The 25,899-nt window shown below is 46.1% G+C and overlaps 1 protein-coding gene across 2 annotated transcripts in view; it reads right to left on the reverse strand.

Moving 5' to 3' along the window:
- Window positions 1-25,899, reverse strand: part of GALNT10 (polypeptide N-acetylgalactosaminyltransferase 10) — a 179,491-nt gene that overhangs the window by 105,020 nt on the left and 48,572 nt on the right. The window contains exon 1 of one of the 2 annotated variants that reach the window (XM_053665909.1): window positions 6,867-7,052. The exons of the other annotated variant lie outside the window; for it this stretch is intronic. Coding sequence (XP_053521884.1) covers window positions 6,867-6,896 — 30 coding nt within the window. The 5' untranslated portion in view covers window positions 6,897-7,052. Of the gene's footprint in view, window positions 1-6,866; window positions 7,053-25,899 lie in introns of those variants that run through there. 2 annotated transcript variants of the gene reach the window in all.

Genomic DNA, 25,899 nt, shown 5'->3' on the forward strand with positions numbered 1-25,899 from the left:
CAGTAAAGGAGTGCTAATACTAATAAATTATTTTTAGAGGTTACAATATGATGTTTGCAATGGCCATATTAGGGGCAATAGGAAATGGATGGGAATCTTCTAATAAAACTGTGAGACCTGCAGAGGCAACCTATTAACACCTGAGCCAATTCAACTGGCTATTGCTGAAAACAGAATTTAGAGAGTTTCCTCATTAACAGGAGGTCATATGCCCATGTAGAAACCCAGTGCTCTTCAGGGGGAAAATGTTCTTAATGAATAGTGGCATTCTATAATAGAAACAAATGCCACAAGACCTTTAACAACAAGAAGCACTCAAAAAATGCTTCTCAAAAGACAGCAACTCTTGTGCAATAGCAGTCACTTAATACTGTGCAAAAATGCACATCCGGAAGTTTAGTCCAGAGGTAATTTTAAGTTTCTTTAATTTCACAAACTCAAATATTTGTCTGTAAAAGCAGTGCTTATTTTCCATCAGCAACTCTCTCCTGCTACTTTTCTCGCAGGTGTCTCTTTGCTGCAGGAGGCAGAGAGGCTGGTAAGGACCATGGCAAGAGAGGTGACGGAGAGTGGGTGGAGAGGCAGGCAGAATGGGTGTGGAAATCACAGTAAATGATACACTGGAAATTGATTTTTTAAAAGCTTTTATTTATTTATCTTTAGAGGGGAAGGGAAGGAGAGAGGGAGAAAAATATCAATGTATGGCTGCCTCTCGTGTGTCCCCTGCTGGGAACTGGTCTGCAACCCCGGTATGCGCCCTGACTGGGAATCAAACCGTGATCCTTTGGTTCACGGGCCCACACTCAATCCACTGAGCTACACCAGCCAGGGCTGGAAATGGATTTTGACTGGCTCCTCTGAATAACTGCTCCCGGTATCTGTGTGCTTTTACTTAATGTTCCTCTGGAAGAATTGATTAGTGTTCAAACAGCCACAAACTCATACACACAAATAGAATTTTAATCTTTTGTATAATCACGATTTAGCATGCCCAGCGCCCTTTGGAAGGCGAGAAGGGAGGTGGTGAAGCAAGCCAGCTGGATTCTGCCCAAGAAGAAAGACCTGTTCAAGTGCATGCTCAGAGGACACTTGCGTCTCTAGCAGGGCTGGCTAGAGTCTTCACAATAACGGGGAAAGAACTGCACCCTCTCAAATGGCAATGCTGAGAGGAAACCTGAGGAGGTCGTTGGTACTATTCAGGGTCTGAGGTCGTCTCAGAGGCCAGATTCTGCTGCCAGTCTCAGGATGGCTTCTGCCAGGCCTGGCTCTCAGCTAGCCCTACAAAGGTGCTGGAATCATTTCATTGGGGGTTTAAATGACTCTGTATAATTCCAAAAGTTTGCTCATCTGCTAAGCAGATTATTCGAATATCTTCCCTACACTCACACACACACAGGCGCATGCATGCTCCCAGCAAAGCGTTCTCTTTAAGGCTGCTTTCAAGGTTATACTTCAAAGCCGGCCAGGTGGGACTTAGCTAGCCAAAGTGAAAGTTACTTTAAACAAAGGAGTTAGGACAGCTGGATAAATGTACTTTTTTCATGAACTCTGAGGACATAAGCTGGATTGTTTTGATGTATTTATTCTTTCATTCCACAAATAAGGATAACTTCATTGATGAACTGAGGACCTACTATGGCCAAAGAATTGTGGGGAGACAAAGGTAAATAAGATAGTCCCTGGTCTCAGCAAAGATTGTGGATAGAATGGGAGTATTAATACATCAGAAAGGGAAAAACACACAGCACTGTAACATGAGCACCTTGAAAGTTGTACGGATAAGCTCTACAGGTATGTAAGAGAGCCAAAGAAATTCTACCCGAAATGGTCAGAAAAGAATTCTTGTAGAAGCAGAGTCCATGAGAGCTGCATGAAAGGAGGGGTGGGATTTTGACTGTTAGCAATGGAAGGGCGAATCCAGCTGGAGGGAACGCACGGCGAAGAAGTGGGGCTTGGAAAGTAAGGGGCATGTTTACTGGACAGTGAGGAGCCCGATCTGGCTGGAGTGAGTGAGGCTCCACATGATCATGAATCTTCCGTAGATTCATGAGCAGCGAGGGCAGGAAATCTGGACCACAATCCAAGGGCCTTACGTCTGAGCTGTCTGGAGGCAGGTGGGAGCCACAGCAGGTGTTTGAACAGGCTGGAGTAGAATTCCAAAAATAAAATGTTGCTACCTATCCACTTGCAAATAACCCCCTCTTCTCAGGAGAGACCCAGGGAGAAAGACAATTTGGTTTTCATTCAGAAAAAACGTTCCCTCTCTGCAGGCTGAGGACGTCTCCCATTCTGGCATTCTGCTAGTCAGACTAAAGACAAGCTGACCTAACCCCGGCCCCTACCCAGCAGACTGCTATTCTGAGAAAACCCATCTTTCACTACAACCAGGGCCATGCTGTATGAGAAAACCATCAGACCTAAAGGTACCGTTTATGGGTAAGCAGACACACTCCAACTCAGTAACCACGAGACTGCCTGTGTCTGCTGGGCCCGGGCCAGGCCAGGCCTTCTGTTCCGCCCGGCAGCCAGCAGTCGGTGTGTCAATCTCCCCGCGCCAGTAACTCTGGGCGCTGGAATTGGAAATCTGGGCGGGGCCTCATTCTGCAAGAGGGCAAGGTTGTTCACAGACAGGAACCATTTTTTTAAAAGGCCGATCCTGTAGAGTAAGTCCTCACTTAACATCAGCCATAGGTTCCTAAAAACTGGGACTTCACGTGAAAAGATGTGTAATGAAACCAATGTTACCACAGGCTAATTGGTATAAACAAGAGTTAAGTTTTTTACAGCATATTTCTACTTACAAAAAGCATCACCAAAACACTTCTAATATTAAAGAATGGAATAAATATGAGCTATATATATATATATATATAATTTAAGAAAGATTAATAATAAAAAAAAGTAAGATCAGTATTTCCCGACCCACTTTTTTCAGTTCTGGGTTCTTGGTGGTGGGAGCCAATCCCAGCAGCTCAGGGCACAAGGCAGGAGCCAGCCCTGGACAGGGCGCCCTCCCACTGCAGGGCCGCTAGCGCACGCGCACTCACTCAGACTGGACGGTGCAGACACGCCAGTGCAGCCGACGTGCACACCGTTGGGACGTGGGAGGGAACCGGAGAGGCTGGACGAAACCCACGCAGACGTGGGGAGAACGTGCAAGTGCTACAGAGCCCGTTTCCCCCTCGTCGACATTATAATGAAACAATGACGACCCTGGCTGGTGTGGCTCAGTGGATTGAGTGCAGGCCTGTGAACCAAAGGGCCGCTGGTTCCTTGTCCAGGTACCTGCCTGGGTTGCAGGCCAGGTCTCCACTGGGGAGCGCTCAAGAGGCAACCACACATTGATGTTTCTCTCCCTTCCCTTCCCCCTCTCTCTAAAATTAATAAAGTCTTTAAAAAAGAGAGAAACAATGTTGTACGAAACATTATTTGAGGACCTGCTGTACTTCCAAGGGTAGAACTGCACCACCCATCCAATTCACCCTCGTTTTGTACACATGGTTCTAGACAAGGTCATTAGCATGCCACTTAAGGTGTGAATGCTCATTAAACTACTTTTTTAAACAGCAGAGGGGAAGAAAAGCCAAGACATTTTGTAATGTCTGTTACCTAAAGGGCAAATGAAATGTATTAATAACTTCCATTTTAAAATGACAGTTGCAACTTGAACCATTTTCTTGAGAAAGTTCCCAAATGTTTCATCACCAGGTGAAAAAACAGAATCACTCTGATCGATCATTTGAAAATGTTCATTTGAGTGAACATTATCCATCCCAACCCATCTCTCAACCCATCCATTCATCTGTCTGTACATCCACCCACTTAACTGCATGATGAATAGAAGCACAAGCCAGGCTCTGTATGAAGTGACCAGGCTACACTGGTGAGCGAGACAGACCAGGGCCTTGCTCTCATAGACCTTACATGACAGTGTGTGGCATGGGAATACAGACTTTAACACAGAACCACAAATAAAACAGTTACAGTGGCGTGTGCAGAAAAGAAGGATACCTGGTGCAAAGAAAGTCCCTTTCAGATCTGATCAGGGTGAACTGAGCTATTCAGGGAGGTCAGTAAAGGCTTCCCTGAAGAAATGGATACAGTATGATTAGGAGTTAACTCAGCAGAGAGAAAACAGAACATTCCAGTCAGAAGGAAAAGCATGGCTGCACAAAGGCCCTGTGGCTGGGGAAATAGGATATACAGGTGAGACTGAAACGAGAGCGGAGTGTGCGGTGCGCAGAGAAGCAGGGGAAGCCTGGTGGGGATGAGAGATGGGCAGGGATGTGGATTTTTTTCTTTCTCCCCGAAGCACCTGGATATCCATTTATTTTATATAAGGAGGTGGCAAGAACAGGTTGTTTTTGGATGGCTCTCTGGTAGCCACGTGGGGAAGGGATTATGAGGCCACAAGGGAGGGTAAACCCAGGGAGGAGGTGATCACAGCGGCAGAGGCAGAGATGGTACCAACTTGGACTTGGAAGGCGGAAGTGGGGATGGACATACACTGATTTTTTTTTCTTTTTTAAAATAGGCATGAGGGTCATGTAGGTCTGCAGTCAAGAAATGCAGTCTGAGAACTTGAACTTGTAGGTGATAACTTCATCTTTAAGATCTGTAAGTTCAAGGACCCATGGGTACAGGGACTGAGTCCTGATCTCCCTTCCCCTACCTGGTGTTTGTTTCATTACATGTTACTTTCAAGTTTTAATCCTGTTCACAGAGGGCAAGTCAGACCTCACAGAATTGTATCAGACACATATTCAACCTGCAGGAATTAAATGACACATGGACAAAAAGAAAGAGAAAGAAGTCGGAAAGTGGGGGAGGGCCTGGTGATCCTCTGATCCCCATGCTCAGCGAGCCTGTGCCCTGGACGGTGTCCCTGGAGGCCTAGTTCTGCGGCCTCTGGGTGTGGGCACTTGGGGGCTGAGTCATGGCTTCATCACAGAAGGCACTGTGATGGCTTTGACCAAAGAAAGTCATCAGCTTTAATGGTGGAGGAGAAACGACCTAAACTGGACTTTGGACAGGTGGCTTGTCTTTACATTCCATGGGCGAATTATCAAGGCCAATTCTGATTTTATGTTGTTTTCCCCTAAAGTGGTGTGTTTATCATAACCCAACCCTTTCATAAGGTGAAACTTGACTGTATTATCTACCCAATTCACAGATGACCATATTGAGGCCTGAGGAGAAAACTCGTATGAACAGTGTTTTGCAAGCTGCCGACCACCCGACCGTGATCCTCACAGCTAACAGTTCCTACCCCACACATCCAGCCAGTCCTTCCCATATTGCGGCATCTAGAAAGATGCTAGGCACGCAGTCCATTCCAGGAAAGGAAATGAATCGTTCTCCTGCACCTTGTCCACAAGGGGTCTTGAAAGTCTCTGTGAATTAGACGTACAATCAACCACAGGAAACCCTCTAACAAGTGTTCTTTCTGGAGGCTTGGCAAACCGAACATAAATGAGGGTCATTGCGGGTAAAGACAGATGCAGGCAAAATTGACAAGCTGAGTAGAAGGCATGTTCCAAGCCTTTCAAGAACCGAAGAATGACTGCAAACACATCCAGTTAGTCTTCCATTTGGGGGATTAGGACTGAGCCCCCAAGTAATAGAGTAGTTGCTCTCTCAATAGCAATAATCAACCACCACCCCCTTGCTTTCTGAAGATGGCAAAAAGTGTATGAGAGCCCTTGCTTTGGAGTCAGAAAGACTTACCTTGTGCCACAGCTCCGTATGGAGCACAAAGGTACCGTGAGGATTAAATGAGACAGGGCAAGCAGAACTTCTAGCAGCATTTGGATTCAGGGCGGAGTAAAAACCATAGCTACCATTCTTAGCTATTGTTTGAACAGTACTTTGCAATTCACAAGCATTTTGACTTATATTGTTCCCTTTCTTCACTACAGTCACACTGGATAAAGCAGGCACTGCCGACCTAGCATAATATTTTCCTCGCAGGCCCCAGACTCAGAATTCTCAACCCTGTGCTCCCCACAGCTCTCACCATTAGCCAGCATTGGCCAGAGGACAGGACCCATCTGCCATGTCTGCCTGAGCTGGAAGAGTGAACCCGTAAGTACACCCGCCAGGTTGTGATCCATTGGTTGATTTCTACAACCTTAGATCTTTAAGCTGGCAGGCTGTTCATGTTCACTGCTTCCTGATGTCCCCCAAGGTGGGGTGGGGTGGGGTGGGGAAGCAGGTGACTGATGGCACCCCCCCCCATACTGCCCCTGCCTGCCCCCCACCACACATTCTTTGTCTCACATAATGGTCTCTTAGACACCAGGCAGGATATCCGAGGTGTAACCGACACAGCACACGGGATGGTTTTCTCAGAGCACACCACTCTACTCTGAAATTAGACCCTCCTGCAGGGTTGGCTCCAAACTCTCGGGCAAGCCTCCCTGACCTCCCTACTAGATAATGTCCCTGAGAGTGCCCTTACAGCACCCTTACCGCTCCTCTGTGATTTCATGTTCATTTGAGTGATTATTTCATTATTGTCTGTCTCTCCCTGAACTGTGTGCTCCATAAGGGCAGGAGACAGCAATTTTTGTTGAATGAAATGAATGAGCAGAGACATCTTTTGTTTTATCTTTTCTAGAGGAAAGAAAGTCATCCATAATTAGACATGTCTAATACAGTCACAAGGATTTAATAGCATAAAGGGGTTCTGAGGATTAACTTTATTCTCCTGCTAAATGGCCTCAGGTCGACCTAATGAGCTGCAAAACTCTAGAGAGAACTGGTTCGCTTGATCCCCAAAAGACTTCTAAAAGATGCAACAGACTGAACTCTTCCACCTTCCTCCTCCTCTCATTTTCAAACTGTTTCCTTGCTGCACTCCTAACCTTGAGGTTCATGCAGAAATTGCTGCACATCCCTCAGGAGCTGTTCTCTTTGTCTCCCACGGTAATGGAGCTTTTAGCTGGGAACAGGACTGTTCAGAACAAAGATGCCATCTCCCAGAGAGGTCAGCAGTTGGATGTGGCCAGACTAGGTTCTCGCCAATGGGCTGTGAGTACAGGTGTTGAGGAAGTCCATGGGACCCACCTGAAAAAGAATCATAGGCATGTGTGTATACCTTTGCTGCTGCTCTTTATTCTGTCTACCTTACTGCCTAGAATGCAAACGCCACCATGTGGAATTATGAGGTGGGGGTCCATGCTCTTGGGGTGGTGAAGCCACCAGTGGGAAGGAGCCTAAATCCCCAAGGACTTTATGGTGTAGGACTTTCATATCAGCCCTGGACTGCAAACCTTTGGACTTCTATGTGAGCGAAAAACAAACTTCTATTGTATTTAACCCATTCAAATCTAATCTTAATTGTCACGAGCTTCTTCTTGTGACACCTGGAAGCCCGAGAAGCAACTTGGTGTGGTGGAGAGGACCCTGAAGGGGGATCTGGGGACCCAGGCTTCAGACTTCTGACTCCGCCCCTAGGAAGAATGAAACAGGAGGTGGGTCCGCCTTCCACTCTCCGACTGTGCCGATGCAGGTCAAAACAGTATCTGTCCATGACATGATTATGTATAAAAAAAATGCTAAGAACTCTACACAAAAGCTAGTGTAATTAGTGAGTTTAGCAGTGGCACCAAAACACAAGGCTGACATGTGAAAATCAATTGTATTTCTAATGAAACTTGACAGTTGAAATAAAACATACCATTTACAATGGCATCAAAAATGTTTAATATTTGATGGATAAATTCAACAAAAATGTGCAGAATGCTGCTGAGAGAAACCAAACATTTAAATAGAGAGATACATCACGTTTATGGATCAGAAGATTTGAGATTAGCTTTCAGGTGGGTCCCTCACCCAGCTAATCCTTCCAATTTTCAACCCTTACACATTCTCACACCCTCTTGGAGATTCACAAAGTATATTAACATATTTACAGTCTGTGAAGTCACACAGAAAAGAAAGCTGCTTAACTTTGTTTAATCCAGCATTTCACCCATTTGTTTGAGGAGCTCCCCCACCCTCTGGAGAATGATTAACAGCCCAGGGAAGTCACAGACCTCATTTTGAAATGTGCACTGATAATGACAAGGCTTAGGAGGAAGAGCACAACACAGTTTCTCCCCTCTGTGATGGGCAACTGTTTCTTGTTTGTTTTCTTTGAAGCACATAGACATGGAATAATTACACAAAGATTTCAAGCAGACATATTAATGTACAAGAAGAGAAACAAATTTTACATTAATATTTTTCTAAAGGAAGGCACCAGTCAACTGCTAAAGCATAGGCCATCTACCTGTCTACTCACCCATCCATTCATCTATCTACTCACTTACCTAATAAATGTTTATTGTGCAACTACTATTTGTTAGCCTTGGGTTAGGTGCGTTAGAGAATATCATAAAAGACACGGTTTCTATGTTACAGGCCAGGTTTGAGATCATTTCATTCTAAAAATTGCTACTGGGATCTGGGAGAAGCAGCATGAATTATTCTCCTCGAATAATTGTTCTGGGAACAATTCCGCAGGGGGCTTTGGGGCTGGGCATTGACTCACGAGTACAACGTGTGCTAGTGAAGGTACCGCAGAAGCAAAGGTGGTAAGGGTGCCCAGGAACACTGCTTTTGTCTTACACTCACACAGAGGAATACAGACTGTTTGATAAGTCTTGCTTCTTATAGCTCTGGTTAACAGATCACTTTATATTTTTTGAATGGTTTCTCATATGGAAATTTCTCCCCAAACCTCTTGCTTAGCTTGAGAAACAATGCATTTAAAGTTGGGAGAGAGGCTTCTTCTTTTATTCTAGAGAGTTTAGGAAGATTTCTCAGGATGGCTGTGGTAGGTTGACTGAAAGTTTCCTTTGCTATGGACTCACGCGCTCCTCCCATCAAGAAGAGTCGGGGTCTATTTCCCCACCTTGCGAATCTGGGTAGGCTCTGTGACTTGCTTTGGTCAAAACAATGTAACTTGCTTTGGCAAAAAAATGAGAAGCTTGGACTCCTTCACTCTGTTTTTCATTCTTCTGCCTCCTCTAAGGGGACAAGCCTAGGCTGCTTTGCAGGAAAGATGTGAAAGGCAAGTGGAAGATGAGGCCCGTGGAGAACCAAGGTCATCCTAGACCAGCTGACAGATACGAGAGAATCCAGCCAAGGCCAGCAAGGCCCCCTGGCCTGCCATGGCTGAGCAGAGACGCAGCAGAGAACCCGGCCAGACCACAGACACCACCAGACCCATTGACAATAACAGACGGTTGTCGTTTGAAATCACTGAGTACTGGGGTGCTTTGTTATACGGCATGGTTTGTGGTAATAAGAAGTGACAAAGTGACGTTAGAGTGGAGTCAGGAAGTTCAGTTCAGTTCTGTGTTGGCACACAAAGGTTGGCACACAAAGGTGCCAACACAGAGCTATAACTTGGAATCCAGTCCTCCTGCTTCATTTTTTAAATACCCAACACACACCTGTCTTTCAATGCTTAGGTCAAGTACCATAGCCTCTACAAACCCTAATTCTCTGCACTTTCTCTTCCCTTCACTTTTTGGAAGTCAGTACTTTTAATGTCTCAAATTATAGCCATTTGTATCCACATCATTCCTTTCTACTGGGTTCTAAACCAATGCTTTCAAACTATCTGCAAGGCAGAACCACTTTGCTTTAATTTTCCATTCACTGTGAACCAAACCATCTGTGGCAGGCAGGATTCTAAGAAGGACTCCCAGTGACCCTCTTCCTCTTAGACTCCCCTCCCCCTCGAGTGTGGGTGGAACCCGTGAATATGATGAGACAGTCGTTGGAATACCAGGCACCAGCATCATCCCTTTTCCATTGATTCAGCAAGAGACGCGGAGAAGCTAAGTGACTTGCCAAGATCATAGTGTGCACAGGCAGCGGGCCTGTATTCACAGCAACACTTTTATAAGGTAAACGGTCTACTTCCGTTCTCCTTATCTCACAGCAGCGCTCTATCCCATTAGCATCCTGCTCGTCAAAGCCCGAGTGTCAGTTTTACCTGAAATGGCTGCAAAACCCACTTTAAAACATTCCAACCCAGGAAAAGCAATCCAAGGGTGACCTGTTACCTGCCTCCCGGAGTCTGAGTGACACCCAGGCTGGGCACGGCCACTCCACAGAAGGGCAGGACGTATCTGCAGTGGCAGCAATGAAAGCAGCAGCCTGAGCACCAGACTAGACCACCCAGCTTCCTTTGCTAACTGGAAGGGAAGCACAGGACTGGAGGGGCCCGAGAGAAAACATTTGATTCTGTTATTTTCAATGGATCCCTTCCAGATGCTGCATGGGAACTGGGGGCAGGGGAGTCCTGGCAGGAGGGGCTCGGATCTCTTTTTTGTCACACATTCATTAGGCTTTCAAGTAAGATTATGTGACAAGTGTTCTTGTGTTTCTTAGCTGTTCCAACAGCTAAGAAAACAAAAACACAAACCATATTTGGAAACCAAGGATTTAAGCCAACCCCTTCCTTGCACTTTTTAAAGACAAACCTATAATTTGATTTGCAATTTTAAAGATAATAAAGGCACATGGTAAAAGAGGCAAAAAGTCAAAAAAGCATACAAGGAAAAATTAATGTTTCCCCACTCCCAACCCTTAGTCCCCCTCCCTAGAGACAACCACTTTCAATAGTTTCTTGAGTGTTCTTTCCCAAATTTTTAATAAGGAAACTGAGCCCCTGAGGTTGGCCTGTCTGAGATAATTCAACCAGGGCTGTTTACCGGATGTTACGCTCCAGACATTTCTCTCTTCCTTTATAACTCGCAAGTCTTAAATGTTTCCACAGATTGCAAACTCTCTCCCCCATCCATCTGCAGCTTCGGAAACCACACATTATACATCTTCTGGCCTTACTCACTGAACAGAAGAATCTCAGGCCTTTTTCGTGTGACTGTATTTCCCAGGCCTTTGCATGAAATGGCGGAGAAACAGCAGAATTGCATTCTCAGCTGGGCAGTGTTCAAGCCAGGAGCAGCAGCTGTACCAGTGCATGCTCAGCAAGTGGTGTGGGCCAGGGGATGGGACCCAGGCTGGGGCCAAGGTCCTGGAAGGAGCAACACCTTTGTATCCTTGGCCTCAGGAGACCCCCCAACGGCCTCGGGTCCTCTCTGGGTGCACTGCCCACCTCTCCCTGGTCCTGGCTCTCAGGCTGCTGCCCCCACTCCCAACCTCCCTGCCTGCTTGCTGCACCCCTGTCGTTCTCCTAGCATTCCCCATCTGTAGCCCCCTTTCCCACCTGCCTTCCGTTCTACACCCATCTCCAGGCTGAGCCCATTTATTGCCTCGTAGCAAAGGGGACAGAGCAGCCAGAGCTTCATTCTCTCCTAGGGAAAACCCAGACAGCCAACATTCAATGGGCTGCCTATGTGCCAGGCTACGCTAGGCAATTTACAGGCTTATCCTCACAACAAGTCTAGAAGGTGGCACTACTGTCCTGTTTTATAGATGAGAAGATTGACTAGGATGTGGCAGCTGGCATGGGAACACAGAGCCGGCTAACCCAAGACTCAGGAGGGAATTCTTCAAGTTACTACAGCTGAGGAGTTGCTGCTGACTCTGAAGCCTCTGACGTCACACCTGCCCATTATGCTGCCCACATGATGGTCCTGAAGGGGACAAAACACCTCCGGTGCCCCCTGAAGACTATTAGCTCTTGAAGTGGACTCTGAGCATAAGAGAAGGCCCTAGATCTGGGAAGAAATTAATCCCACATTACTTGTCAGCAGAAGTGCAGACTCCCTGCCGTTGCCTAGGTTACCTGCCTGGAACTTAAGCCACTGCGGATCACTCCCCTATTTACCTTAATTAATCAGATTGGCCTGGCTCCCTCAGGAGAGGTGCACAGCCCTCCCCATTCTCCTGGGACAAGCACAGAGGTTGGGGAGCCCCTTTATGGGGAAATGAGTGAAGTCCTTACTGCAAGCAGACAGCCCTGCAGGCCAGTGGGCCAGGAAGACGGCCACAGAGGGGCCACCTGGAACTGAGGTGTGAAAAGAGAGGCTCCCTGTCAACAGCGTGACACTTGCCAAGAAATTTCAACTATGGGCCTTGGCTGGGAAGCAGAGTGTCATCTTGATACTCCAGGGTTGCGGGTTTGATCCCCAGCCAGGGCAAATACAAGAATCAACCAATGAGTGCACAAATAAGTGGAAAAACAAATCCATGTCTGTCTGTCTCTCTTTTAAAAATCAATAATGAAAATTAAAAAAAAAAAAAGAAATTTCAACGATCACTCAGAAGGCAAAAAGACACCTCTAGGCCGGGAATAATTGTACATATATTATGCTGGCTATTCAAAAGGAAGGCGTGAGACCTGAGAAAACAGTTGTCTCGTGTGTGAACGGCCCCATTTCATATTTCAGGTTTTAGATATTACACAAGGAGGCACGGGAGGGGGAAGCGTCCGCCTTCCTACTGCAGAGGGCTTAAATTCTAGGTAACACACTGTCGGCTGACCTGCCTGTGCGCATGGACTCTGTGCGCATTTTTGGCTTTCAACTCTCTCCTCTCGGAATGTTTTTCAGTTTCTTAAAGGAGTCACAGATGACCGGACACATGGCACTTACTGGGTCATTGTCTGAAATGTCAGCGCTCAAAGAACATAAAATTTACAGACAGATTACCTTCAGCTTTTCACCGGATAGAAACAGACACATAAGACAGGTAGACACACCCACACACACACCCCTGGCCTCGGAAGGCTTAAATGTAGGAACATCCTCTAAAGAAGCCCATGACTCTACTGTTAAACCCCACCCTAAGCACACTAAGCAGTATTTTCTCTACAAAATGCCCCACCCTCCTTTATAGGAATTAAATATTTGCAATCACGTCACTAGTCCAAGTTCTCTCTCTCTTATTCAAGGCATAGAATGAGCAACATAAGTTGTTCCCAGAAGGTTAATCTCCATTGACCACCTGCTGTGATTTCACATGTGACCCTGGGCTTGACACTTTAATGGCCAGGCCTCAGTTTCTTCATCTGAAGAAGGGGGCAGATAATTGCTCCCCAGGCTACTTCATCAGCTGTCTCTGTACAGCTCAGAAAAGACCATGAACATGAAAGCATTCTGCGGTCATCACCATCTTCCGAGCTGGGTCTCCCACGGAACCAGCAATCTCATGTTGTTCAGATGCAGATGTGAACTCACTTTGCCCATCTTGTCCGTAAAAAGCCTGTTGAGTCTGTGGGTCCCTCCCATCTCTAGCCTGGCCTGACCCTTGTTCTGAGGCAAAATGATGCTAAGTTGAGTCTATCACTGGTTATCCAGTCACACTCTAGCCTGCAGCTAGATAGAAGTCCGAAGTGTTCGGTGGGCTGTAACGCCAATAAACTGCACTGCTCCCAACATCTGAAACGACTTCATGAGAGAAATCCCCAGGGGGAGGAACCTGTGCCCTCACAAGATGCTAACTTGGCTTTGGTGATGGAGAGTCTGCTTACTGTATTATTGCACGTGCCAGCTGACCTTGCTAACAACTGCTCAAGCTGCAAACTTCCTACTAAAGTCACCGTGTTATAAGCAATTATTTGGCTCTGTGCAAAAATGTTAATTTCATGCTTGGTAAACACATCTCTTGTAAAAGACCAACCTGCCTATAAAAATTGCTTTTGATATACCCAAGATAATCTTTAGGGGAAAGAAAAAGAGAAAGAAAGAAAGGGGTGATTAAGAGAGGGGTATCTCTTATCACTTTTAAAAAAATCAAGAAGGGAAGGAGAAAGGAGAGAAACATCAATGTATTTGCCTTCCCTTAAACACCAAACACCTTCCTACTGAGCTACACCAGCCAGGGCCTCTTAATCACTTTTACAACCTTCTTTCTCTTGGGCCTTTTTTTTTAAATGATAAGAGAGGTGTTGACCGGAAGGTTCACCAAGGAAGCAGAGAAATACCCAAATCAATGAAGACTAACTTCTAAGGATGCTTAAATCCTTCCTTGCAAGTTCATTGTGCACTTCCAATTAGGTAAGAGGAGTTTGGGAACCTCGTGAATGTCACATGCTTTGGGCTGACAGACCTCTAGTGTCTTAGAGTTAGAGAGCCTTGAGCCATGATGATCTTTGTCTGAACAGCTCCCGGGGGCTGGCGAGGAAAAAAGAGTCCCACAGACCAGATATCCTGCCAGGTTCCCACGGAGGTCAGCCTCCGTGGGGGTCAAGATTCCAACCCAGAGACCCTGACTCCCTGACTCCCTGGCAGTGTGCATGCAGGCAACATGTGGCCCTAGGGCAGAGGGAAAATCTAAACCCCTTTTTTAAAGTTAAGGAGAGCGGCTCCAGTCAGCTTCTTCCCCAGTGATTCCCTCTAGTGCCGTGTGTTCCCTGACACCACCCCCTGGAACAAGAAGCCAGCTGAGAAGCAGACGGTATAATTCAATTCAAGAAGCATTTCTTTGACATCTACTAGCACGCCTCTCAAACAGCACTGCGCTTAATCTTAAGTATTCAGCTCGTATCTCAAACCTTACTCTCCACTCTGTTGTTATATGGATGTTTCACTTTAACTTTATTTTAATGTAGAAGTGTTTCTTTTCTATTGTCTCCAAAGAGTTTGAGTAAACCCACTGCTTCTGGAAGTTGTGCTTCCTTTCTTTAACGTACACTCATCGTATGGAAGCCCATACACAGGGAAAGATCCCACTAACTACAGTATTAGCAGGTGCTAAATGCAAAACAGTGGCCTAACAGGCCTGGCAAGGCGGGGGCAGGAAAAGCGAAGGTCGAATACAATTTGGAGCAAGGTTCTTCAGAAAAAGGGGTAAGGCTTGTTTTGCTTTTGTTTAATGACAGTCCTTATCCTTATTTTCCCTGGCTATAGATTTTGGAAAAGAAAAAAGCTATAGATTTTTCCAAAATCTTTGGAAAAGACTAAAAAGAAAATTGAATTCCCCCACAGGAAACTGGGTAATGGGTACACACAATCTTTTTGTAATATTTTTACTATGGCATGTGAAATATGCAGTTATCTTGAAATAAAAAATTTCTAAAAAATCTTCCATAATCCCACCAACCCAATAATAACCACTGTTAATAATTACGTGGTGACCCTTTTTATCTTGTTTCAACATGTATGTCTGAAATTTGAAGGCCTAATTGGAGGTCTGGAACTGGCTTTCTCCACCTATCATTGTGTCAAGAGAAATTTCCCGTTATTATAAGTTCTTTGAAAGTATTTTCAAAGGGTGTATTATATTCTAATAATGGATGAATCATATCCCCTACTGCTGGATGTTTAATTGCTTCCAATTTTCCATTACTAAATTTTTTTCATATTACACATATTTTAATGCAATAAAATTTTTTTTTAAGTTTCAAAAAATATCCTGTACATCTCTCATTTCTGATTCCATCCTCAGGCAGGACTCTCAGAAAGAAAATCCCTGGACCATTTTCTTTGAGGATGTCATTGCACCTTAACAAAATTCTTTCCTGATGGGAAATCAAGGTGGCCAACATTTTTCTGTTGTTAGTAAATGAGGTTGAAAAATGTCTCAAAGGCAGAACTCGAGGAGACTGCAAAGCGCCTAATTCATAATTTTCAAATGCAAAACCATCTGGGAGCCAGGCAAGAGGGTCCAGGCTGCCCAGAACCCCACCTGCCTGCACACCCAGGTGAGGCCTCATCCAGCTGTCACGCTCTCCTCACATCTCAATGCAAATGGTCCCTGAAAAGAGACGCACTAAACCAGGACATATGGGACTGTCTTTTGTAAAAGGAGGTTGTTCACTCTTCTCCTAGGAGGGTAATAACTTGGGAAATATGCATAAACCATGGCTGCCAGGATATAAACAGCATGAAATTATCCAAACTTGGAGCCATTAAAGATGCACATTGTGAATTTAGAATCAAAACACTCTATAAATTCATAGCAAATCTGCACATTGAAAACTCAGCCCGCAGACTGTAAAAGCAGTTGGTGTAGAGGCTTCTGCCAATGCCCTTGACTCTATTTCCCAGGCGGGCACCAGGTGTGAGAGCAATGGGTTTCTTGCGGAAGGCCTCATTTGCGGCAGGAAAATGAGGCAGCTCCAAGGTCCCTTCCTCGGAAGGTCGGACCTTCTCCACGATTGGTCTCACCATGTGTTCTGGAAGGGGTGGCTCAGGCCTTCTTCATGTCTCAAGACTGCCTGAGACCTTGCTGATTTTTTTCATACTTGGGGGTGGGGGGTGGGACAAGGAACAAGGAACTTGGCAAGTTACGAACTTACTTGGCAAGTGAGCTCTGCACAACCCCACCCCAAATACAGAGCCTGCCAACGAGGACAGAACACGGGAGGCTTGGAAAACTAACCTTTAGAAAATTAACCCTGAAAACTCTTTCACCTCAGAAACTGTGTTTGCTGGCTATTTTAGTGCTTCCCTTGCAGAAGAGAGGAAAAACATCCCCCCGCCCCCACCATACCTCCTCCCCACCCTAGGAGTGAGGTCAGGAGGGAGCCATGGCTGGCGGCCCCCTTGGGGTCACTTCGGGCTCTCTGGAGGTCAGAACAAACCCTCCCCTCTGACCACTGACACACAGGCCCACGCGTCTGGTTGTGGGGTCAGGCGCTCCCTAAGGATGGGTGAGTGGGCTCCGTTCAACCCAGGATTGGAAGTGATTCCCTCTGAGGGAGGCTGAAACATGACCTTGTTTAGTCTCATCCTGACTGAGACTAAAGGGTCAAGCTGGAAAGCTGGAAACATTTGACTTGTTGCTGCCCCTTGGTATTCTAACATTTCCACCTGTGAAATGTAGAAGATTTTATATATATATATATATATATATTCTAGATGAATATATATATTCATCTAGATGACCGATACAGATGTCTTTGGTGTATTTGGTCTTCAGCCATAGTTCCTGGCTCACAACTCCCAAACCCCTGGGAATTTCCTAAGTGACGAGAAGGGTGACAGCGTCTCCTGTTACGTGAACGAGGTGACCAGGATCCCACCCACAGAAGGGGGCTGGTGGACAGTGGAGCCTACCGAGTGGTTAGAGGACTGGGCCTTTCAGTCCCGCCCCTGATTTCTGGGGAGCGGGGATGGGGGCTTGACGTTGGATCAACCACCTAGGGCCAATGACTCAGTCGATCATGGCTACTTAGTAATAAAGCCTCTATAAAAACCCTGGGGACAGCTCAGCCCCTTTTTCAGAGTTTCTAGGTAGGAGAACCAGAATGCTCACTCAGGCCACTGCTGACACACACACACACACACACACACACACACACACACACACACACACACACACAGGAACTGAGGCCAGGAACCCCATTCACCACCTCCCTATTATTTACCAGCCTATTATTTTGAACAATTTCAATAGAAAAGTTGTAAGAATAGTAAAAACCAGGAAACTCTTCATCTAGGTTTTACCAATTATTACTATCTTACATTTGCACACTAACCTATCTAAACATGTTTTTACGGAATCACGTGAAAGTAAATTACAGATGTCATGACACTTGACCACTACACACGCCTCTCTCAAACAACAGACCACTCTCCTAAATAGCCCCAAGTCCATTATCACAATGGTTTAAACTTTTATCCAACACGCACTCCATATTCCAATTTCCTTCCCGTCCCTCAAATTACTTTTTATTTATTTTTAAAATTGGCATGACTCAGACAACATAAAATTCACCCTTTTAAAATGTACAATTCAGTGGTTTTTAGTGTTTTCAGAAAGTTGGGCAATCTTCACCACTAAGTCTAAATCACCGTGACCACTGCAAAAAGAAACCCCGTTCGCGTGCCAGACCAGGGTCTGTCACTCCCCCTGTCTCCCTCCCGGAAGCCCTGGAAACCACTGATCTATGCTCTGTCTCTATAGATTTGCCGGTTCTGCACATTTCATACCAAAGGAATCATATAACACGCAGCCTTTTGTACCTAGCTTTTTTGGGGTAGCATAATGTTCCAAGGTCCATTCATACCACAGCACGAATCAACACTTCATCCTTTTTATAGGCGATTATCATTCTATGGTATGGTTATATCATATTTATATGTTCATTCATAATTTGATAAACATTTGGGTTGTTTCTACCTCTTGTCCAGTATGAATAATGCTGCTACTATGAACGTTCATGTAGAAATTTGTACATGGGTGTATTTTTTTAATGTTTTATTTATTTTTCAGAGGGGAGAGGGAGGGAAGATAGAGAAGGAGAAAAACAACATGTGAGAGAAGCATCGACTGGTTGCCTCTCGCACACCCTCACCCAGGGACCTGGCACAGTACCCAGGCATGTGCCCCGACCAGAATCAAACTGGTGCCCTTTAGGTTTGCAGGACGATGCCCACCCCGCCGAGTCACACCAGTCTGGACATGGGTGTACGTTTTCATTTCTCTTGGGTGTGCACCTAGGAGAGGAATCGCTGGCTCACATGGTAATTCCACACTTTACCTTTAGAGGAATTGCAGACTGTTTCTTGAAGCAGCTGAACTACTTTACAGGCTCGTCCGCACTGGTGAGTCCTGACTTTTCCTCATCCTCCCCAACACTTGTTATTGTCTGTCACCTAATTGCCTTCACAGCTGTTTTCCCCTTAAACCAGAATCCAACCGGGGATTCTGTGTTATATTTACTTGTCACGTCGCTTTCATTTTCTTTAATCTGGACCAGTTCCCCAACCTTCTTTCACCTTTTCTGATGTTAACGTGAAAGTAACAAAAAGAACCTAGTCCAGAGAAGGAATCATCCCTGACTCCGGTGGGTCCTGAGGCTCCGTCTCCTGTCCGTCTTACTGGCCCTTTGGGAGCCCCGAGGGTGTACACTGCAGGGAGGGGACAGCCTAGCCTTGTAAGGGCTCTGGCTGGAGCCCAGCTTGGTGCCGAGCAAAATGATGTCACGCCTTTGAACTGAAAAATGTTTCCCAACATCAACACCCACAGGGTGCTCAGGGGAAGAACAGTGGGTCAGGCTGAGGTGGAGGAGGCCACGTCTGAGGGGCACTGGGGAACATGAGTGCCAGCCTCACGATGGCCCTTGGCGACACCTGCCCAGCTAGGCTGTTTTGAGTGTTGGAGTTAATTGGGGTTGCTGAACTACAAGGGGTGGCACTGGAGAATAAAGACCACCAGCCCCACCACAGTAACGAGCTCTGACATGTATCACATCTCAGACTGCGGCTAATTAAATCCTCCATAGCTTCTCACAGGAATGAAAATAAAGCACAGAGCTGCGGGGGGGGGGGGGGAGGTGGACACAGACAGGGAAAGAAGGACCCAGTCCTGGCTTAGCCATGGATTCCCTGCAGGATGCCAGGCAGGGAAATCACTGTCTCCGGGCTCCTCCCTAATCTATAACGTGGGGGGTAGAGGGACACGTGAGGCTTCTGTGAACATCAAGGAGTCTCTCATTCTAGGCAGGAGACTGCCAGTTCCTGCTACTGAACAACTCAGGTGCATTCTCATCAAAGGGAAGTCAGAGGAAGAGCTAAATGCAGAATAGCTAATGCCTCCGAGGTCACCACACTGCAAGTGACTCACAGGACCTATCTTGTCACATTCATGTAACACCTAGTGGCTCCTCTGCAGAGATCGTCTTTCTCGGCCCCGTGTGAGGCAGAAAGGGTCAAGTTATTATTCTCATTTTGCTGATGAAGGTCCACAGATCTGAGGTCTGCTCATTCATTCTTTAAAGATTATTTTTATTTACTGGTTTGAGAGAGAGCGAGAGACAGACTGATTTGTTATTCCGCCCACCCATGCATTCAATGGCTGCCTCCGGCACGTGCCCTGATGGGGGAATCAAAGGCGAAACCGTGGTGCGTCAGAATGGTGCTCCTGCCAGGGCACCTCGCTCATTCTGAACAAGAATCATGAAGCATCTACCACATGCCAGGTGCTATGCTAGGCCCTGGGGGCACTACGTGGAGACAGATAGGTAGGAATTTCCCCTCTTGAGCTTTCAGTTGGGCAGGAAACACAAGCAGCAACAAAACACAAGCAGCATGAGGGAATTGCAGGGACCCCATGCGGTGGGTAGGGTTTTGTCTCAGGTGTCATTCACAGAGGGCATGACTCCCGGTCCAGGGCTCTTTCCGGGCTATTGGGGTTGTGGCAGATACATGCTTCAGGTAGTAAGAATTAAACTCTTTCCTGAGGCCTATCAGGCTGGAGAAGGGCAATGGACCATTTTTTTCCTTGCTGCTAAATCGGAGCTACAGAATGAATGAACTGCAGTGCCCGAGGGCCTCAGCTCCTAAAGAGGTAAGAAGTTAGGGCAAAACTCCCAACAGATTTTTGGCTTTGAGTAAACTCCAGGAGTTGACTTCACCAGCAGCATGTGGTGCTGCTGGACAGAGCAAAGAGCCAGGTCCCCCTCTTCTGGGCCTGAGTTTCCTGGTCCCCCCCTTTCTCCCGTAAGGTAAATAGGTTGAAATAACTCTTGCTCTTTAGTTCAAATGTACGTATGAACCTTCAAAACATTTTCTCTAAGCCCAAGACAAACCATGAGTTGATGCCTTTCAATGGTGCCTCATAAAATGAAATTCACAGTGTCAGGAAGCTTTATTGACCTCCGAAGTCAAGTTCTTCGAGGTTGATCGGCTGGACACAGCCATTTAAGAATGCTCCCCTCCCCCCACCCCACCTCACACTGCTTTGCAGTTAACAGGGCCATCCTATAACTCATCCCATGAGAAAGAGAGGAGAGAGTGGCCGGTGTCTGTGCTCTCTGCAAAGGCTGGTTCATAAAGCAATATTTATACATCCCCTTTAACCTGACATTGCATAAGATCTATTACCAGTTAATTAAATTGTAACCATTTTATACATTGACTTCTGGTTGTGATCAGCATCTGAATTTACAGATCCACAAGGCTGCATTGACTTGAGTGAAGAAGCTAAATAATATTCACTTAAAGCAGCATTAAATCGTGCAGAACCATCATGAGAAGTCAATAAAGGCTTCATGTTAAACAGAATTTAAAGAGATGGTATTTGCTAGTTTACTCCCTTGAGAAACATAGGCCTTGAAAAGTTATTTCTACCCCTGTATTCCCTGTGACTACAGTAGCTTTGACAATTTTCTGATCTGTTTAAAATGAACAATTAAAAAACTTCATTAGGGGTATTTGCATTCATCTAAATGGGGGGTGAGGGGTGCGTTCTGGATCCTGCCATGGTCCTGAAGGGAAAAGAGACAGGAGACTAATTAAGTAACAAAGGCTCAGCCAGAAAATTCCGTTCCAGAGGCATAATCTCCTTTGCCAGGAGCAGGCAGATGCCTGGCTGAGCGAGCTCCAGCCTGCTCGGCCCAGCCTCCCTCCTGGGCGCGAAGCGTGTGGGCAGCAAGTGTCTGGAATAACAATGGCACTGCGGGCAGCTCCAACTCCTCACCCATGAAGGACGAGAATCTGGAGTCTTCCAGCCTTGGGAAGGAGAATCAGAGGCACCACAGGGTGGCTCTTTCTTTGGGCGGGAGTGGTTACGACGGTTGCCCTGACTCTGTTTTTTCCTCTAAAGCACATATGCTTCTCTAAGGAAACGGAACTGCTTTGGACCAACACACGATGGCTACTTAGGTCGAGGCGGTTGATGCACTCACTCCACACACAAACCAAACATCCTCAACTACCTTCCCTGCAAAAGTCAGTTTGTGGGGGGGGGGGGGTTGTTCATGTTTCTACCTTGGGTCTAGACGATAAAGTCCTCTCTGTTCCAGCAGGGACTGTGCCTTCTGGATTTTATATTCCCTGGTCCTAGCACAGTGACTGGCACACAGAGGGGCCAAACCAACACCTGCTGACTGGCATCAGTCACACTTCGTGTTGCTGAAGTTAAATTTAACTCTGCTACTTCCGATTTGGAAGAATATTGTCTTGTAGAGTATTTTGACGGCAGCCACTCACAGCACATCTAAGTATCACAAAAACCAAAGGTCAGAATCCACAGTCAAGAGCCATGATTTCCCAGCAGTGTTCCATAGAGGCAGAGGGGTCAACAGACACAACTCACAACTCGGGTTGGGTCAGGGAGCGGGTGAGAGGCTGCAGGGACGCAGGCCCCATCTCACGTCCATTTCAGTGAAAACAATTTACTTCTACCTGTTTTCTATGTTAGGGTCTCCCACAAAACATCCTTTGAAGAAAAATGTCTTACAACGGGATAGTCACATAATTTCAAAGTATCTCCCTACAAGATACTTATTCATTGAAGAGCCGAAAAACAGTAACTTTATACTGGAGAAACCTGGCACATGTCGCCCAAATATCGCCGGTAATAAGACATCAGGTTCCTCTAACATGACGCACTGAGAAGGGCACAGGTCACTTCTGTCGTGTTCTTCTCAAATGTGTCAGACTGATCAGGGGAAAAACGTCAGACAAACCCGAATAGGGCACATGCTACAAAATAATTGGCTACTCTTTCCAAAAGTGTCATGAAAAACAAAGACAAGGCCGAGGCAACGTCACAGGTTGGAGGAGACTAAAGACATATGACAACTAAAGGTAATGTGGAAGCCTGGGACAGAAAAAAGAACATTCATGGGGAATTTTGGCACGGTTCCTATAAAGTCTATAGGTTGGTTAATAATACTGCTCCATGGTCCAGATAATGGTGCTATGTAAGATGTACGCAGTACATGGTTGTGTAAGAAGTTAACGTTAGTAAGAGAAGGTGGGTGAAGGGCACAAAGGATTACTTTCACAATTTTTTTTTTTTGTAAATCTAAAATTATGTCAAAATAAAAAGTAAAAAAAGAAAAAACAACTAAATAAAGTTTAAAAAAATCGCCATCCAAAAGAAATATCATTGGACTCTTGGCCTGATCTTTAAATAGGGCAGAGGCAAGCCTCACCGGGGGCCAACAGCAATTAAACCTCATGGTCAAAGCTATGAGTTTTGAATGGTCCTGAATAACCAGGCCATAATGTTCTGCACCTGCCTGGCAGAAAAAGTTCCATAGAACAGGAAATAAGGATCATTTGCAGAGATGAGCAGGCTGGCCATTCTGCACCAGTGCCAAAAAAGCATAGAAAACCCACATCCTCTGAAGTGACAGGATCCTAGCCGGAATCAGCGAGCGGGCCAGTAAACGTCCCATTTACCTGGTGGTCAATCCCAAAGACTTCATCAATCGCTTCCCAGTGTGAGTCCACATTGGACCAGTCCCATAGTCTTTGGATTTATTTATAGAAAAATAACAGAATCCCTGTCCTGCCTCCTCTACTTATTAAGGGATATGTTTGAATTTTAACGCAATTCATTTAAGAAAGCTTGACTCTCTGGTTTCTCTTGGCAAGGCTCAATTATTCTCTAGAATAAAGTAAAGACCAAGTAGTGCTGGAGAACAGCTCAAGTCAATACACACAAGAGAAGAAGAGAGCACCGCAGCAGAGAGACCCTGGAGAAGAGGCCGAGGGCCTGTGGAGCCTCTGAACGAGGGGGAGGTCTGCTTCCCCCTAACGGCACATGAACGCGAATGGGAGACATGGGAGAGATGGAATCCAGTTAGCCATGAAATCGGCTCAGGTTTCATCTGAAAAATTCCTAAGGATGGTCACCGGCCCTCCCCACTCACCCATAAGTCACGTCCAGGAAACAGGCTCATGCTTATCCTATGGATTCTCATAACTACTGAAACATATTCTAACTTCTAGAAGCATGGAGCAAAATGGCTTTAAAAATGTTCATTTAGGTCCACAATATCAGTGTATTCTGTTAGTTCAAACAAACACTTTAAGAAAGATTTTGTTTTACATATTTAAATCTCAAAAACACAAACATATCTGCAGAATCCACTCACCCAGGAAACCCAGCTCCCTAATGATGCCAGATAAATGAGGCACTACTCTGGGAGGAAGCTGGGTTAAGACCCTAGGAAATTCATATTGTACGCATATTAGTTATGCATGAGAAAATAAAGCTTGCCCTTCCTTTTTCTATTATGAAAAGTGTCGCTTTGGCAAATGTCCCAATGGTCCTTTCATTTTTTAAAGAGAATATCTCAACTGCTGATAAGAGAGTGAAGTGGTATTAAAATTCTGCATTCAGTCCTTTTTTCTTGGAAAGCCAGGGTCCTGACTGAGGGTGTTTATGTGGTCCTTGAGACACATAACGAACATTAAGATATCTGTTGTTTTAACGTAAAAGCAGGCAACTGCCTGCTCGGCTTCCATCCCTTTTTTTCTAGAACCCTCACCCTGTTCTTGGAGAACCAGCCTTCTCCTACTGTCAGTACAAGACATTTGGGAGGCTGGCCTCTCCCCCAGTTTCATAAATGGGAAGTTGAGAACTTCTCAAAGTTCTCACGAATGAGAACACCAAGAAGATGGTATTCTCTTGACCACACTAAAGGGTCTGAGCAAGTACTCAGCTCAAAGCAGAAGACAGGTTCAGTGACCCTGACTGCAGGATCAGCACAGAGCCTTTCTCTTTCTGCAGGAGCTGTAAGCTGCAGGAGCTGTAAGCTGCTGGAGGCCTCGGGTGCCTGCAGGGGGACAGCAGCTCTGAAGAGGAACAACCAGCCCTGAGCAGAGATCCCTGAAGACATCTGAGCCAGGATCAGGCCATGCCTGAAGGCAGTGATCCCCAGTTCTCAGTTACATAATCCAATGCATTCTATTCCCTTTTTGCTTATGCCAGTATGAGAAGTTTGTAACTTGTAACTGAAAGCATCTTGAGACAAATTGTAACAGGGTACAGTCAGGAGGGGAGCACTAAAGGATTTGGATGGGGTCCAGAGCTCAGGGTGTCCGGGAAATATTAAAAGCCCCCCCCCCCCCCCCCCCCCCCGCCAGGTGTCAGTTGGGGGAAGGGACAAATGGAGCAGGGCCATTGAGAGTTGTTTTGCATAGCAACAGTTTCACAGCTAACCTCTGGAATGGTCATTTAACATATCTATAACCTTTAACTGGTTTTATAGATATGTTAAATAGCCGTGGCCATGCTTTGAGCCAGGGAGAAGGCAGTGACTTCCACCCAAGATGTAACTAGGGGCAGGTCCCCTGAGTTATAGTGCCTGTGTGAGAGCTTGGAGTTGACTGGCTCCACACCATGGGGCTACACCTGCCCAGACTCACTATGGCAGCCCAGTAGAGCTGGGAGGATATGGGAGTCCTGGCAGCTGTAACTGATTATGGGAGGAGTCGGAAATGGGGCTGCAAAGGAGGACTGGCGCAGTGATTTAAACCCAGACACAGCAGCCATTAGGGGAGAGAGCCATGCGGTTTGGGGCAGACTTAGGACCCCCTCTTGCCCAGGTGAAAGAGAGAGCCACGCAGCTTTGCCAGAATGAAGATCCCTGCAGCCAGGTGAAAAAGAAAGACACGCACTTTTGGTGGAGTGCAGACCCCTGCACCTTTGGTAGAAGAGGCCCACATGGCTTTTGGGTGCTCCCTTTGGCCGCATGGCCTGGAAAGCAGGAGAGATTTTGACTGGAAAAATGGGTACAAAGAACTCTTGCCAGTGGACCGTGAGAAGGTGCCGCATGACTTTGGATTAATTGGAGATCCTGGACGGCGACACAGCTGATGGTGCCAGTGGCCTGGAAACATGGACGTGTGCTTCTTTTCCTGAGATACGTTACCCCGAATTAGGGCAGGGGGAGAAGGGACCGCTGTGGGCATCTGTGGTTATCCTAAAGGACTTTGATATTTTTATGGGGACATCGGGTCACTGCTTTAAGTCTGTATAGCTTTGAATAAACCTTTCCTTTCCTTTTCACAAATCTCTGGCACTGGGAGATGTCTTTCCTCTGGCGGCGGACAGACGAGCCCAGTAGATAGTATACCGTCCTTGGGAGGGGCCCCTGTTGTTCTGTATCAATTTTTGGCACCCCTCGGTGGGCCAAATATCGCACCCCCCTGGATCCCTATTCAGTAACAAAATGACTTAAAAAAAAAAAAAAGAAAATACTAGGAAGCAGAGATAAAGTGGGTTTTTCTAACTTCCAAAATTCAACTT

Source organism: Artibeus jamaicensis, unplaced genomic scaffold, assembly GCF_021234435.1.
Source record: "Artibeus jamaicensis isolate MK-2021 breed Jamaican fruit bat unplaced genomic scaffold, CSHL_Jam_final contig_432, whole genome shotgun sequence".
NCBI classification, from domain to species: Eukaryota; Metazoa; Chordata; class Mammalia; order Chiroptera; family Phyllostomidae; genus Artibeus; species Artibeus jamaicensis.